Here is a 16508-nt window from a genome sequence, read left to right on the forward strand (position 1 = left end):
GTAGAAGACTCCTTGCAGGATTTAGAACAGACTATTGCACAAATTGACCGTCTCCGATCTCCATCGTCATCATATGTTGCCAGCACCCACGGATTTGTCTCCAGGTCCTCGAATCCAGGGACCCCAAGTAACCACCCAAGTGACCCAGCAACTTTTCGTACCAACAATGCGCAGAGGACAACACCACTTCCAAGCGACCCGAACATAGGGTACTGTCCCACAGACAGTTTCTACCGCGAGGAAATCGATGGATCTAGGATGGGCCTACCGACCCCCGTTGAAGCACATGTGATGGTACAGAGTGAAGGACGTCTTGCTGTTTATGGACCGTCGTCTACGTTCCGCATGAACTCTCCTAATGCCACTGACATGAGTCCACTGGGGCGTGATGTTAGTAGTGCAAGAGCTTCAAGAGCCATATCCCGGTCCACTTCAGAGAAGCGTGATGAACAGATCGCAGCCGTCCGTTGTCGACTGTTCGCCAACTCGGCCCTGGAAATGCAAAAGGAGTGGACTTACATTACGGAACGGAAGTTTGATTTGGATGGCGTTGAATTCGATACTGCTTGGCATCTACTACAGTTGCACTGGAACCACCATCACATGGCCTATCTCCTCACCTATCGACCTGCGCTGATGCACAGTCTAGCCACTGGGGGCCCGTACATCAACAAGCTACTGCTCAATGCGATCTATCTATCGTCATCCCTCAACAGTGACCGCAGAGAACTTCATGATGACCTGAATGAACGGCAGTCTCTTGGCCGGAGATTTTATTTGCGTTTCCAACAGCTGCTGCTTCCGGAATTGGAGAGATCCAGCATCGCTAGCGCTGTCGCCCTCATCTCTGTAGGATCAAGTCTGGTCTCAAACGGACAGCAAACGGCTGGGTGGCATTATTCCGGGCTCGGATACCGGATGATCATTGACCTTGGCTTGCATATCAGCCCCGATCGAACACATATCTCAGACCCCCTCAACCCATCACAGCCTCAGATTGAATTTACCGACGTGGAAATCGAGATGAGTCGGAGAGTGTTCTGGGGTGCCTATATCAACGACAAGTTCCAGGCACTCTATTTTGGGAGACCTCCAGTACTCATAGCTACGGGCATCGAACCATCGCGGTCGCTTGACGATTCCTACGAAGAAATAGAATTATGGACGCCATACAAGGACCCCAAAGATCCATCGCCGCAGTTGCTTCCTTATGTTCCACAGCCTGCGTATACAATTTCCACATTCAGCAGCTTTATTGAACTCGCCGACATCATGGCTGATATCATCGAACATTTATATACGCCAAATGTTCAATTTATATCAAAAGAGACAACTCTGCGAGAAGTAGCAAGAATGCAGCACGACCTTGAGTCATGGGAACAACGCATACCGAAGCATCTCCTATACGATCCGAAGTGTGACCCTGCGCCGCCGGCTCATCGATTTAATCCACCGTGAGTAGACATATCACACCATTGCCACAACCTCTGTGCGGCTCCTTGATCATATTTTTATACTAATTCCGTATGTGATTTCTCTAGGATGACCTTTCACATGCTTCATATACTCCTCAATCGTCCATTTTTACCGGAAGGTCATCTTCGACACTTTGCACTGGACGAGAATGAGCCACGAAGTATTTGCTCCTCTGCAGCATTCCAAATCTACGAGCTTGCAAAAGCATATCGTCAAGCATTCACGCTCCGACGCGCGCCATACATGTTTTCTTATGCTCTCTTCTCAGCCGCATCTATCATCCCGTTCAAGTCCTGTGGGGAGCAAACAGCGGCAAGCATGCTGCCAAACGACATCGCAGGATTCTTCTGGACTGCACTGAAGGAGCTGCAGAACGGTGCCAACTTTGGTCTCCGTAAGCCCATCATGATTATCCGATCTTTGTTCGAGCGTACTGGTCTCCACTTGGACTCTATCACTAGCCAACTGGATTTCCTCGGACATCAAGCACCTCTACAGCGCCCGCAGTCAGCCCACCAGAATCGCGAGTCGATGGCTTTTGAGAACATTGATGACCACACTCTGTTTCAGGATTTGATATCCGGGTCATTCGATGGGGCAATACATATGGGCGATATGGTCATGGATGAAGATCCACACATGCTTTATGGTCTGTTCCGGTAGCTATGTGTATCGGACTGCTCCGATCTAACATTTAGGGAGGGAGGCGGGCATAGACCCTTGAAAACCCCTCTTCAAACATGGTGCATAGGTACAGTAAGTCCCGGAACTGGTGCGACCACCTACACTCCTCGATTGATTCTCAAGTCCCAACGCCAAGACGCGTTAATCTATGTCAGAAATAGACCCAGAATATTAATATACAATGTACGTCTCATAGATGCATTGGCGATCCGAAGAAAATTATAATTTTGCATGGCAATGCCAACAAGCCAAACTCTTGAGAGGGCCTCGAGGATCTGGCCAGGGGATCACTTCCGTACGTCACTGCCATGTCCAAATGACAGTCCAGGCATTGTCCCGAGTGTTGCCTCACGCTTTGTTTAGCCCACATATGCGTGACCGATCTATAATGTGTGCATGAGGCACTACAGCAGCAAACCTGTAATAAAATAACTGGCAGTTCTTCGGATGATCGTGAGTTGTTGTTCGATATGAGGTTCCTATGCTCCTGAAATACTTGACGTTTAGTATACCGTTCTTTCGGCACGGGCCTGCTACCTAGCACCTCAATGATTATTGGCCGGGTCGAGTTATCCCTGCTACCTTCTATACGTAAGAAGCAATACAGGCCCAACTAGCAGTGGGACTCCGGAAAAACTCAAAACAATGACTAGTATATCTAGGCGTCGGGGCTGGAGAATCAATCGACGAGAGTAGGTGGTCGCACCAGTTTTCAGGGACGTACTGTAAGCATATGAGTATAGATTTTCATGTTCGGTGCTCAAATATTCCGTTATCCCGAGACGGACTGCACTGGAGCATATCGCCAAGTTCTTGGCATGTCGTCCATTGACCGATGCTTCCGGATACCGGAGATCAGAGTCCCGAACCTAAAAATTTCACCTTCTTGTATAATTAATATATGAATCAAATTCCAACTGTATCGATGGAAAGCCGTGTTGAAAAGCCACTCATCAGGTGAGGCGTCAGCGTTTGTACTCTCAAAATGCGTGTTATATGTCCATTAGTTGAATGTGCATCCGCTGAGAAGCGAGACAAGGTCTATCTCTCTATATCTTCCGTTTCTTCATATAATTTCTTACTGATCTTTATTCTGGTAGTTTATGAATCTATTGAGGGATATAGCAGAAGTTACTCTGTCTTCTGAACCAAAAACCCTAGCATATGGATGGTTCTCCAGTGCAGGATCCAATGATCCAATTCCAGATTACTGGGTGAGAGGATTCGAAGTGTAAGTTTCACTTTTGGAAAAGAAATATGACGATAAATTAATATTTTTTGAAGATATCAAGATGAAGAAGCACATCTTCAAATCCACCGGGCCAGCGCTCAGTACAAACGAATGAGGGAAATGATCGGGCCAGAAGAACTGCTCACGCAGCCCATCGAACTCCGTATTCTCCAACCCTGTGGAATCGGATTTCTGTCCAAAGAGAAACACTGCAAAATTCAAGGACACACAGGTGTGCAGCAGATTGTTGTCACGGAGTATTCCCCTATTGGGGACCAAAAGACAGCGTTATTACAAGCGCTGCAGCGAGTGGCTCAGCATGCGGCCTCCAACGAGCAAGCCACGCTTACCTTTTGGGTTCTCGAGCATACTGCTGATCAGAATAATGAGGATATTGTACTGTTGGCTCGATTCCTCGATCAAGCGGCCTACAACGCTTATAAATCATCGACAGCCGCCGCTGACCTTAGGTAGGTGGAAGGCAGTATACGTTTTGTGTGTTGATTTACTAAGACATGTTTTACCTCAGATCTGTGGAGAAGAGTATGTCAGTTTCTCTCCGTGTGACTCACTGGCAAGAAAGTGGGATTGGATTTATCAACCGGGAGGGTTCGTAGACAGTTCTCCGGCACATACCTCCTAGGTTCATTTTACATTCTTGATTTGGTGCCTTAAACGCTTAGCCTGTGAGATACCCAAATAGGCGTATAATGCATAACAAATTTGGGATCTGATTCATTGTTCTATAGGCACACTCTGAGAAAGTCAGGAAGATGCTTCAAAATAGCTGAGAGAAGTGTAAATGCTTGTATTGTAAATGCTTGTATCTAGTCAAGAATTCGAATGTATGCAAAGTGGAAAACTGCGTAAAAGTCTTGATATTGTTTACTTGAATGAAAAAACGGCAAGCTCAAGTTAAGTAGTGTTCAAGTACAATGCGGCCAGCAAACACTGCACACCTTTAAGCTTCCAATTTCCAGACGCGCCGATGATTCGGAGCGGCCAAGTTTGACATTACTCGTTTCGTCCACAGTGAATTGACAGATTTCAACCATTGCTCTCCTCCGAGGCCATTCTGTTCGTTGTATTGGTGAACCGCCAGATATGGCGAAGAAAACTCCACATCATCTCCAAAAGAGGCCAGGCGTCTGTACCGACTGCCAGAACGCCATCCGGGCACATCTCTTAAGATTGGCATATGCTCCTGCTTGTACCAATTGTGATAGTCCGTGAGGTTTTCCGGTGTCTCGATCGGCGACATTCCAACCGTCACAAACTCCGTTCCGGGTAAACGCTCTCCAGCATCATCGCGCTTGTTGTAGGAGATCCGCTCGTAAACCTGCCAATCGCTTCTTTTGATGACCCCTTCGGCGGATGCACGGAGTGATTTAATTAGTGCTTCGTCGATGGCATGGATATCTTCCAGGTGGTATGCGTTCTCATAGCGGTAAACATTGGGACCCTCAACTTGGTCTTTGGCTGTCAAAATATCGACATCGGAGATACCAGGAATTTCGGAAAAAGCACTCTTCCTCCATTTTTTAAATGTGGCTTCATTGACGGAATCATGAGGTTCGAGCCAAACTCGGAGCAGTCCGGCAGTCATGGTGGCGGTTGATATTGTTGCGCAGTGTGTCACTTGAGTGAGGGTTGAGAATTCTCACAGCGTAGTGTCAACGGGGGTCATTGCCGAAATATAATGCACCAAATCGACAAACAAGAGAATGTTGAAAATAACCCGGCAACTGCTTTAACTAATAGCCGATCATTTTAAACCATCGGAGGCCTGATCTCCGAAGCCGACGACGGGCTAAGCCGAGGGTATACTGTTCGTCGCTTTCGTTACATGATCCCCCCGCTGTTCTACTAAGAGCCCGAAATCTGGTTGGATGGAACTATATAGATTCCTTTCCTTTGTCTCCATTAATTCCTAGTCTAACATTCTTTGCTCTCCTTCATCAGAATCAAAACACGCTGTCTTTGAAAATGAGCCACAGAAAGATCTGTCGATTTGATGAACTTCCCCTCAGAGCAGGGGATCCCCCGCACTCTGCCTGGGGTTTCTGGGAGAATGATCAGCTTGGATCACTGAACTATCTCAACGACGAGAAAGTATTGGGAGCAGCGAGGAATGAGATCAAAACCGGGAAGCGCGTGTCCTTGAAGTGAGTGGACGGCTTAGTCGCAAAGCTCACATAAATCTGACTCTCACTGTTCCTTAACCAGCCTACCATTGGACAAAATCAATCCCCCCCTTCTTGGGCGACAGCCGTTTGAGCGCAAAATAATCAATAAAGCGCCGAGGGTTATCAACGACGACGTTGTAAGTCTACTGGGCTACTGTGATAGCTATACAAGCATTTCAGAGGTATATTGCTGACATCCTACGCCTAGATTACTTTCAACACCCAAGGGAGCTCCCAGTGGGATAGTTTCCGCCATTTTGCCTATCAAAAGGAGGCTAAATTCTACAACGGGTCAGTTAGCCAAGTATCGGTGCAATAAACGCCTAACACTGCGAGAGCATTTTACAGGGTGACGCAGGATGATATCCACGATTCGGCCAACAGCACGACTGGAGCCTGTTCAAACTGGGATGCACAAGGCATTGTTGGCCGTGGTGTATTGATCGACTACTACTCGTGGGCTAGCGAAAACCTAATCGAGTATGACCCAGTCTCGAATCATGCCATCGACCTGGACCACATCAAGAAAATTATCTCAGAGAAGAACATCGCTTTGCAACGAGGAGATATTCTTTTCCTGCGAACAGGTAAGAGTTGGACAGGTTTCTAATCTGCAATGGTGGACTCATCATCTTGATTTCTAGGTTTCGTCTCCGGATATTCTCAGTTGGATGGGCCTGGAAGAGAATCTGTGTCCAAGGCGGGCCAATTCCCAGGGATTAAGCAATCTCGCGAAACAGCCGAGTGGCTGTGGGACCATCAATTTGCCGCACTTTCTTCAGATTGTCCAGCATTTGAATGCATTCGTACGTCTCTCGTTGTTTTGCATTCATTCACATGGAATGAACGGGCTGACCATCTCTGGACCAATAGCGCCAGTAGATCACGACTGGATGCTTCATCCAATTCTTCTTTCGGGATGGGGAACGCCAATCGGTGAACTGTTCGACCTGGAGGCACTCTCAGATGTATGCAAGAGTCTTGGCAGATGGTCCTTCTTCCTCACATCGTCGCCGCTCAACTATACGGGTGCTGTTGCAACGCCTCCCAATGCCATGGCAATTTTCTAAACTCGATGTGCGAGAGAATGGGGGTTAGTTGGACTGAGAGATAGCTATGCAACTTAAATGATTACTGTAGTACAAATATTCTTGTCAGTTCTAGTTGAAACAAGTTTTGAAACTCTGCTGCTTGGTATCAAGATCAAATGTCGTTCTTAACAAGTCAGAGAATTATCCTTGACGAGCTCTGCAACATTGCGTAACTGGACGAAATTGCCAATGAGCAAATGAACCCTTTATTCAGGGGTTCGTAGCGCTGTGAAACATGTCATGGTATGCGGAATTATCTATGCAGAATTATCTATCCCGTTCTACTTTCTTTGAAAGTTACCTGTAGAACACAAAAATAGGTTCATGGCCAAAGAGCTTCTCATACTTACGGTCCTTTATTGATTAATTAGTAATTAACAGCTGGACATCGCCGAGGTATCTTGTCCTAGCCAAAGACATACCATCTCACCGTTGTGGGGTTTCCAGTCCGTGGGTTTTCCAGTCCGTGGGTTTTCCAGTCCGTGGGTTTTCCAGTCCGTGGGTTTTCCTCCAGGAATTGTGGGTCTATCCGTGATGTTTATGATTTCGGAGATATGAGACCCGTTCGAAAACCTAAGATGTCTGGCTTCGGTAAAAAGTAATGCAAGAATGCTTAAGAGTCGAGTTAGCCCCAGTGTTAGACCATGATTAACGTTTCCTTTTACTGAATATGGCGCATTCGATTGACGTGGACTTTTACCATTCCTTGGCCGCCATAGGAAAGTCGGCACCACGGTTCAAGTGGTACATGACGGCTGTGGTCGCACTAGGTGCTCTCAATTATCCCGAAGAGATCCCGAAGCTGTATCGGCTCCTCCTTGATGCCTATATACCAGAAGCGGAACAGAAATCGGAGACCGGGAAAATCCGAGAAGCTTTAACAAAACTGTGTGGTATTATGGGAGCTGCCAAAGTCAGTACATGAAGACAATGATATGTCGCTTAAAGATTTGCTACTAATCACTTCTAGACTGGAAGTGCTCTTCGAGCACTGGCAACAGCAACCCCGCCGGAATTAATGGATCCGACTTATCATAGAAACGGTGACACGAGGGAACAGGCCACACGTCGCGGTGCAGAACTATATTCCAAAATCTATGATAATATTCCCGGCTACGACTCTTCAAAAACACTGCATGCATCCCCTGATTATTATCACATCGTGAGAGGTACGAAATCGTACACTATTTGTCGACTGTTCTATTCTGTGTGTATATTATGTGCAGGAATCCACTAACATCTCATACTACTCGAAGACCTATTCTATGGACACATATTCTCATTCGGCGGAGTCTTAAACGATATTGAAACAGGTCAAGTTATCGTGGCGGCTTTGCTCGGGATTGACTGTCATGAACAAGCTCGGAACCATATGCTAGGGATGTTGATGCGTGGGGCGGATCATGAGGACTTGGTGTCTATTCGGTCTATCGTCATCAGTCTAGCAAAAAGGTTGGATGTGAAATTCAAGAACCCGCCCATCACAATCCCTGTTCTTCAAGCCAGCGCTTCGGTCGGATACTAAGGGGGAAAATGGGTATTTTTTAAAATGTGTTCCTGTAGTTCCTAAATACCATTCTCAAGTGCCGGTGCTTCTGTATTCTTGGATGGCTGCCTGTTTGTTCTTCTTAGTAGCGGATCAAGTCATCCTATATCAACTACTGCTTGTGAGGCTTCCTGTGAGATATGGGTTCTATCTGTGTACCTTAATGCGTACGGCTATCCAATATCCTAAAAGAGTAATAAAACTGCTGCATTCACCTTGGCGCAGTTATGCTGAATTTTCCGGAGCCGCAGGTTATAGGTGTATTTACTCTAACTTCCTTCATTTTCTCTACCATTCAGCTTTTGATACACATCATACAAGAATAGGCTGATCAACCGATTTTGGCTACAGAGCTCACAACAAACACATCACAACCCAGGTACAGGAATCAGAATTCAAAATTCACACTAGAAGATACATTGATGACCTTTTGAGGATATTCAACATTCCTCTATTTTTTCCACGATAGGCTCTTTGATGAGAGGAGACCCCGCAGCAGGAGCCCCGTGAGATCGCTTGGCCACTGAAACAGTGTCAAAAATGGATGTGGAGGCCTCAAAAATCTGGTCGATCTCCTCCAGCGAGCATCCTGCTGTCTCAGGAAAGAACAAATAAACCAAGGGCACGAACGAGGCATTGAGGCAGCAGTATACCATGAAATATTTCCAACCAATGTCAGTAAATGCAATGGGAGTCACTTCGACAACAAGAAAATTAAACAGCCAGGAGAACGCAGTAGATAATCCACAAACTGCTGCGCGTAGATGAGTGGGCGCAATTTCGCTCGCGTAGAGAAACGGAATGCCGAAAAACCCGATAACGTAGACGAAGTAGTAAAGAAAGGTAAAGAAAACAGCCGCTTTCAATCCAGCTACGTTCTCAGGGTGAGCAGTAAGCCCAGAAAGTGCGGCTAAGCATAGCGAGCTTGCAACTGCACTAAAGAGCATAAGTTTGCGCCGACCAAGACGATCCACGGTAAAGGAACAGCAAAGAGAGCCAATTATCAAAACAGCCTGGCTCGCTGCAGATAGAATTCCAGAACTGATGTGACTGAAGTGGAGCTGCTGCTCAAAAATGATAGGTGCATAAGAGACGACGATGTTCACCCCTGTCATCTGGAGGAGAATCTGGATAGTCGAAGCGAGGACAACTCGATGAAATACCCTTTGGGGGCCCATAGTAAAAAGGTCGGTAAAATTGCCCGACTTGGTATGCTCGAGTGATGACTGTATACTCTCGATTTCCTTGTTCACGCTTTCGCTATCAAGGCTGTCGTCAAACAACCGTGCAAGTATGTCGCGAGCCTCATCCCAGCGACCTTTCATAGACAGGAAGCGAGGACTTTCAGGCAACAGAAAGATAGTTGAGCAGGTGATAATTGATAGGACAATGGACAAGGATAACGGAAAGCGCCAAGAGACAGAGCTTGGTTGCGTGAAAGACATCCCAAAGGCCACCCATAAGGCGAGGGAGTTACCGAGACCGCAGAAAGCCCCAAAGGCCGACACATGTGCACCCCGACTTTCAGCTTTGGAAAGCTCTGACTGCCAGACAGAGACCGTGGCAATAATTCCACCAGTCCCAAGACCGAGAATAATCCGTCCGACGATGAATTGCCCGAGATCAAAGGAAGAGGACTGTATGATGCATCCAATTGACTGGATGATGCTAGCGATAAAGATAATCTTTCGACGACCGAGAAGATCACCAAGCCAGATACAGCTAAGGGCCCCAAACGTTCCGCAAAGGGTATACATAGCAACAACGGTCCCTGTGTTATTGTATGAGCATCATTTGTGCCTCAAGCGTCAGATATCATACCTTGGATCCTCGAATTGTATGCCTGTGTAGAGCCGGTGGTAGAAATTGTATCGATACGAGGAAATTGGAGGTCGAACGTAGGGTTATTGAGAACACCACCAACAGCTGACTGGTTATAACCAAAGGTCATGATACTGAAGCAGGCTTCAACCCAGATGGCCAGGTGCAGCATTGAGCCTCGAAGCTCTCGAATTCGAGACATTGTTTCTGGCTTTGTCAGACTTCTAAACATAGACAGAAATACAAAACGAAAAGTTAGTCCACCCTCGGGCCAGTGAAGGCATATAATAAAGGCGAGAATATAGGAGTCGAAGTCACCTGCCAAGCTCCTTCGCCATCCGGAGTGACCCCGGATCCGGAGAATATATCGCCGTTTAAGAGATCAGGTGGCGCCAGACACAATGCGGGGAGGCAGTCTCGCGAAGCAAAATAGTCTATATTCCAAAATTCATAATAATTTTCATGCAATTCTAAGGGAGCAGGATTTGCCATTCGCCGAGAAGTGCCTTTTCCGGAGTCACCGAGGCATCTTTCGTGCACTGAGTGCACTAATGATTGCTTCCCCGAAAACCTTATTCGGTGGTAGTTAGCGGCAACACCATGGGGAAGGACTACTCGGGTTCACACCAAAAACCATCCTTTTTGGACCCCAAAATGAAAACAATTCCACTAGTATTTGTCAAATCGGGGTTGTCTTTTAAATGAGAATTATGTCCAAAACCAGCTGCAGGCTATAGGACGATCTCTATATGTTAAGAACCCGAAACTGTGTAGAGACTACGAATTATTAAATTTGTGAACGTAAATTAGAGTCTACCCTTTTTGAAAAATCTCAATTAACATTCAAGTTCGTCAAAGGCGGCAGTCAGCCAAGGTTGTATGGAAAAACACCGTTAAGCTGAGTGTTCCTGAACATCGGATCAAAATCAAAGTCGCTCTGATCGGGAACCCATATTAGATCTGATACTAGCTGATCTGTCTGGTCTTCGTCGTGGCATATTGACTCGCCCTCGATAGACATATACGAAAGAGGGTTTTCCATGTTCTGTGTGGGCCGCTGGTTATTTTGAAAGCTGTGTTCAGTATGGATTTCCATCGGCGGAGATAAATTACTCTCCAAGCTGCCACTTTGTCCAGTAACCCTGTTCATCAGGTTTATAAAAAGACGGAGTATCCACCCAGCCACAGGCCAACCTTTAGCAAGTTCGCCCATTGCAAGAATGCATTGTCGAGCGCGATTTTCTGCCAGTTGCTTCTGTACGCCTTCATTTCCTCGAATGGCTAGTGCGTGTATTGAAAGGGCAGCAAAAAGTCCGGGAACACTGTTGTCTGCTCAGCAACTGAAATGTCTGCCATAAAGTCAGATACATACAGATGCAACTGTCCCATAATCAGCGTTCCAGCAGCTAACAGGTCTTCGGCAATTCTGGTCATGCAGTCTGCGGCAATCCTCGCGTTTTTATGAGGCAAATTATTAATGTTAGGAATGGCGGCTGGTTGCTTTAGGCGACAAAGCAAAATTTGACAGTGGCTACAAGCGTGTTAGAGAAAACTACCAAATCCACGGAGATCGATGAGACTAACTGGTAGCATGCGTATAACATACAAGACCAAAAAGGAGCTTCGAGTAGCTCGTTGACCGGTTGGCGACGAAGACAAGAGGGTAGATTAAGTTCCCAATCTTGAAGGCTTTGATTGAGATCTTCTGAAGAAACCGGCATGCTTGACAGACCTGGCGCACATTCACGACAAAGTATTTTGCCCACTGTTATGACATTTGGGTAAGCCGATACTCCACAATTGTGTGGATTTCTATGTCCACCATTCTTTAACTCACGAATAATGGCAAGCTTTGCCATCTCAATGGCATATGACGAATGGTACTCGTGCTCAGTACCTAGAAGGCCACTGTCATACTCGCGGTCGACCAAGAAATCTTCTTTTTTGATCATTTCAACATCGCAGTCTTCGTCACGAATCCGACAAGGTCGACCAAGAGAAGCTGCTGCATGACGATCACGAACCTATGAATGGTCAGAAAAGCAGAATGGAAATGTTTAACCCAATAAAACTGACATAGATTGACCACCATAGTCTTTTCCACAATGATTGATGCCGGAGGGACATGCCCGAGTTTGCGGTCCTGTGACAAGATGAGTCCATGATCGAGTAATTTATGACTGGCAAGAGCGACATACGATCTGTGCATTCCCAAAGTCTGGGCGAGACTGATCGCAGCTCCTAGCCAATGCCACGTATCCTTCTGATCCTCGGGTCCCTCCCACCAGAATCCTAGCAGAAACAACACCGAAGTGAGCTTCACCTTATTTTTCTCACAATCCATATCATAAAGTGCTTTTGCACGAAGATAGGATGTTCTTCGGGCACTATAACGGTCGACAAATCCAGCTCTTCTCAACAAATCTTCGCCGCAGATAGTAAAGGAAAGAAAGTAAATGGTCTGTAATACTATAAGTGGAACCTGGTTCTGTTGGTACAATGCAAAAAACTCCCGGCGATCAAACACAGGGTATGCGGGATGAAATGACGTAAAGAATATGCGGATGAGTTCATCACTGATATCTTGAGATGGCAATATGAATGCGCCATGCATGTTCAGGTAAGTCAGAGTGGGTGTGTCAGTGTCCTTTAATCTCTCTGCAGCGTTGTTGGCATGCTCGGATACTGTATTTGGGATCGGATAATGAAGCTTTGGGCCAGATCTGTTTGCAGCATTGCTGGACAGTGATCGCACAACAAACGAGAGACTGAAAGACTCGCCCATATAGAATGATCTCACATTGTCTGGGAAAGAATTCAACGAGGCTTGATTGGAGTTAGATTCAGCAAGTCGAGCATATAGCATCTCTGGGCCCTCGCTTCTCCCATTGCCGTTTGGACCAGCCGTAGTGGGCGGGCTAGGCGCCTGGCCTAGGGATGTGGAGTTCCGCGAGTAAGTTGTATCCAGCAAAGTTTGACAGGTTGGGTTGCCATTGTCAGGTGAGATAGACTCTGGAGTGTATGCTGTCGCGTTGGTAGATTTTAGGGCTGTAGGCTTTCTTCGCGGGTATCTGCATTTGTAAGTACGGCACTATGGGGGAAAATGGGGGAAGAGAGAGTTAACGAACTTTCCTCGTCGGGACTCGATTAGCTCGCATTGGGAACCTCGCATGCGACAGTGCCAACAGGGCTGTGATTCACCGGCATCGCATTTGACTCGCCGTTTATGGCAGGACTTGCAAGCGACCTTGGTGTTTTTAGCGGGCTTTGTCGCGGGCTGTTGAGAAGACTGAGGAAGACGTTGACTTGACGAAGACATGACCGGATCAACTCCAGTTACTTTGTGAGGGATGTATGCTGTCGACGCTCGTCTATTTTGAAATGAGAATCATTCTTGCACCCCTGTCTGCGTCGTGACTTCTCCACGATGCGATTGCGGGGAATAGCGCGGACAGATCAAGCTAGGCAGCGAATGGTAGGCTGGCAAATTGCAAGGGATCACGATACTCACTCATCTTACTAATTGATTTCACAGTTGTATGTGGAAGCATGTGTCGGTAGGGTGGACGTGTACGGGGCCCGATGAGAATTCCCTTCGGATCAAGACACCTCGGGGACTTGCTGCCGGCATCCAGCGTCATGAGGCCAGCTCCACACTAGCTCCACTTGTCGGGAATGTTAACTCCGCTGGTGCACTTGGCCGGTAATGATGAAAGTTAGAGTCAACGTGTTATTTAATTCTTGGGGCAGATCTAGATATTGCTTCAGAATGACTAGAGCAGCAAGAACGACTGTGCAATACTCGTTTTGATCCATTCCAATCACCATGATCGACTTGAACGGTACCAACGCGGCCGAATCCGCGAGGACCAAGCAGCCCAGACAATATGACATTCAGGAGAAGCCCCTTGGAGAGCCACGAAGCTTGCGAGTGATCGCTATCGGTGCTGGCGCATCGGGATTAAATCTGGGCCGTCAGATTGACAAGCACATGAGCAACATCGACTTGACGATCTATGAGAAAAATCCAGAGGTTGGAGGAACCTGGTACGAAAACAGATATCCAGGCTGTGCTTGTGATATCCCCTCTCACAACTACCAATTCACCTGGGAACCCAATCCGGACTGGACGACCTTGTAAGATCAGCCTGCTGTCGGTTTCTTCCCATCACTTTATCTCATTCGAAATTCTCATAGTTATTCACAAGCCCCGGAAATTCTTCAATATTTTCGCGACGTTGCCCGAAAGTACGAACTCTATAGGTTCATCAAACTGAGTCACCGCGTTGTCGCTGCCGAGTGGGATGAGGAAAATGGCATATGGAAATTGAGCATCGAGGATCTGACTTCAGGAAATATCTTCGACGATTGGTGCCATTTCATGATCTCTGCATCAGGAATTTTGAAGTAAGGCCGGTTCTTGTGTGATTGGGCTCAATGATTATTATAATTAACCTTCGCCAATAGCAACTGGAGGTGGCCAGATATTCCTGGTCTGCACAGTTTCAAGGGCAGATTGGTCCATAGTGCCGCATGGGACAATACTGTGGACTGGAAAGGGAAGAAGGTCGCAGTCTTGGGATGTGGATCATCCGGAGTCCAGGTCGTTCCAACCATTCAGCCAGGTGTGTATATTGACGACAATCGTCCACTACTAGCTAAAGATAATTCTGCGCAGATGTTGAACACCTCACAACCTTTATTCGCACTCCCACTTGGATCACGGCTGGCTTTGCGCAAAGCAAAGCCGGACCAGGCGGAGCAAACTTCAACTGTATGTTACTGATGTTTCCCGTAAGACCATCATTGACTGAATTCTACATAGTTAGCGAAGATCAGAAACGCCAGTTCAGAGATGACCCAGACACATACCTACAGTACCGCAAGGAGGTTGAGCAGGAGCTGAATACGCGGTTCAAATTTGTCTGTGCCTCGCAACGTAATTGAACTTTTCCAATACTGATCAACAGCACAGATCCTCAAGGATAGCCCCGAGCAAGCTGAAGCTGTGCGATTTTCAATCAATGAGATGAAACAAAAGCTCGGCGAAGACTCACCTTTACTCAAACACATGATCCCTTCGTTTGCTGTCGGTTGTCGCAGACCCACTCCCGGAAACGGATACTTGGAGTCGCTGAACAAGGAGAATGTAAGAGTAGTGACCGATAGTATCTCGGAGGTTGTACCAGAAGGAATCAAGCTGTCCACTGGCGAGATTATTGCCGTCGATATCTTTGTCTGTGCCACTGGATTTGACATTTCCTTCCGTCCAAGGTATCCAGTCAAGGGTATGGAAGGTATCACTTTGTCAGAACAGTGGAAAGACCGCCCTAATGGCTATCTCTCACTGGCAGTGCCCAATTTCCCTAACCATTTCAGTAAGTCAATCCTGCCGCTATAATGATGCCAGGCTTACAATTGTGCAGTGTTCCTTGGTCCCGGTGCTCCGATTGGCCATGGATCTGTGATTCCGATTGTTGAACATGCAACAAAATACATGCTTCATATGATCCACAAGTTTCAGACGCAGGATATTAAATCGGTGACAGTCACCCAGGAGGCAGTTGATGATTTCAATGAGCACATTGACTTATTCATGAAGCGGACTGCTTGGAGCACCCATTGTCGATCATGGTTCAAAAATGGCACAATTGATGGACCGATCGTAGCCTTGCATCCTGGTAGTCGGATTCATTGGTTTCACATGCTTAATGAGCCCCGTTACGAGGACTACGTCTGGAATAGATCGATGTGCAACCGGTTTTCTTACTTAGGGAATGGATTTTCGACCAAAGAGGGGGATGGCAAGGATACAGCATCTTATTTTGACCATCCGGATGCCGGATATGAGTTCGTATCATATTGACATAGTCAGAGGATACAAACATTTGCAAATCATTGCCTTATAATCCTCTCAGTTATCTGTGTGTTAATACTGTGTACATGTTTGTTCCATCAATTGTAAGCCAAAGACAGAAACAGGTGGAGCAATATATGTGAGCAATAGACTCTTTGACTGAAATTTACAGACATTTGCCTTGCTAGAAATATAATATCTGCAATGCTGATCTTTCAATTTAGCCTGTATAGTGTCAGCCTCTGTCCAACAAGTTTAAGGTCATGTATACATATAGTCATTATGGATTCATGACATGTCATGGAGCATGTAGACACCAGAAATCTCGTCAATCGCCAGTCTACCTCCGTGTCATAGATCAAAAATTGATACTAATAGACAAGTCGCCGAGAACTTGACTAGATGTTTGCTCCCAATGCATTTGTTACCCTTGTCACATTTCAAAAATAAGACCCACAGACAATCTCCGCATCGCGGACCCATGGCTTGTCGCCAAGTTTCCCGAGTCGCCGTTGCAAAACACCGAGGCAATTAGCTCGGCCAAACCGCGAATGGAGCCCGGCGTAGTAATTAAGCAACTAACATGGTCTTTCTCAGTAACCGACCAGTAATATAT

General features: G+C 46.7%; 4 protein-coding genes across 4 annotated transcripts; 3 read left to right on the forward strand and 1 right to left on the reverse strand.

Moving 5' to 3' along the window:
- Positions 1-603: 603 nt before the first annotated feature.
- Positions 604-2139, forward strand: PFLUO_LOCUS9398 (uncharacterized protein; the record flags this gene model as incomplete). The annotated part of the gene is made up of 2 exons (XM_073787220.1): positions 604-1454; positions 1542-2139. The coding sequence occupies 2 exons, from the start codon at positions 604-606 to the stop codon at positions 2137-2139; spliced, it is 1449 nt and encodes a 482-aa protein (XP_073643398.1).
- A 2213-nt stretch (positions 2140-4352) lies between these two features.
- Positions 4353-4997, reverse strand: PFLUO_LOCUS9399 (uncharacterized protein; the record flags this gene model as incomplete). Its single annotated transcript, XM_073787223.1, has 1 exon — positions 4353-4997. The coding sequence occupies one exon, from the start codon at positions 4995-4997 to the stop codon at positions 4353-4355; it is 645 nt and encodes a 214-aa protein (XP_073643399.1).
- A 380-nt stretch (positions 4998-5377) lies between these two features.
- Positions 5378-6647, forward strand: PFLUO_LOCUS9400 (uncharacterized protein; the record flags this gene model as incomplete). The annotated part of the gene is made up of 6 exons (XM_073787224.1): positions 5378-5556; positions 5618-5714; positions 5786-5868; positions 5926-6164; positions 6222-6383; positions 6451-6647. 6 exons carry the CDS (start codon positions 5378-5380, stop codon positions 6645-6647), a joined length of 957 nt encoding a protein of 318 aa, XP_073643400.1.
- Positions 6648-13861: 7214 nt separating this feature from the next.
- PFLUO_LOCUS9401 (uncharacterized protein) lies at positions 13862-15901 on the forward strand (the record flags this gene model as incomplete). The annotated part of the gene is made up of 7 exons (XM_073787225.1): positions 13862-14172; positions 14233-14442; positions 14503-14660; positions 14714-14809; positions 14861-14958; positions 15011-15413; positions 15462-15901. The coding sequence occupies 7 exons, from the start codon at positions 13862-13864 to the stop codon at positions 15899-15901; spliced, it is 1716 nt and encodes a 571-aa protein (XP_073643401.1).
- Between the last annotated feature and the right edge of the window lie 607 nt (positions 15902-16508).

This window comes from Penicillium psychrofluorescens, assembly GCF_964197705.1.
Source record: "Penicillium psychrofluorescens genome assembly, chromosome: 6".
Taxonomy (NCBI): domain Eukaryota; kingdom Fungi; phylum Ascomycota; class Eurotiomycetes; order Eurotiales; family Aspergillaceae; genus Penicillium; species Penicillium psychrofluorescens.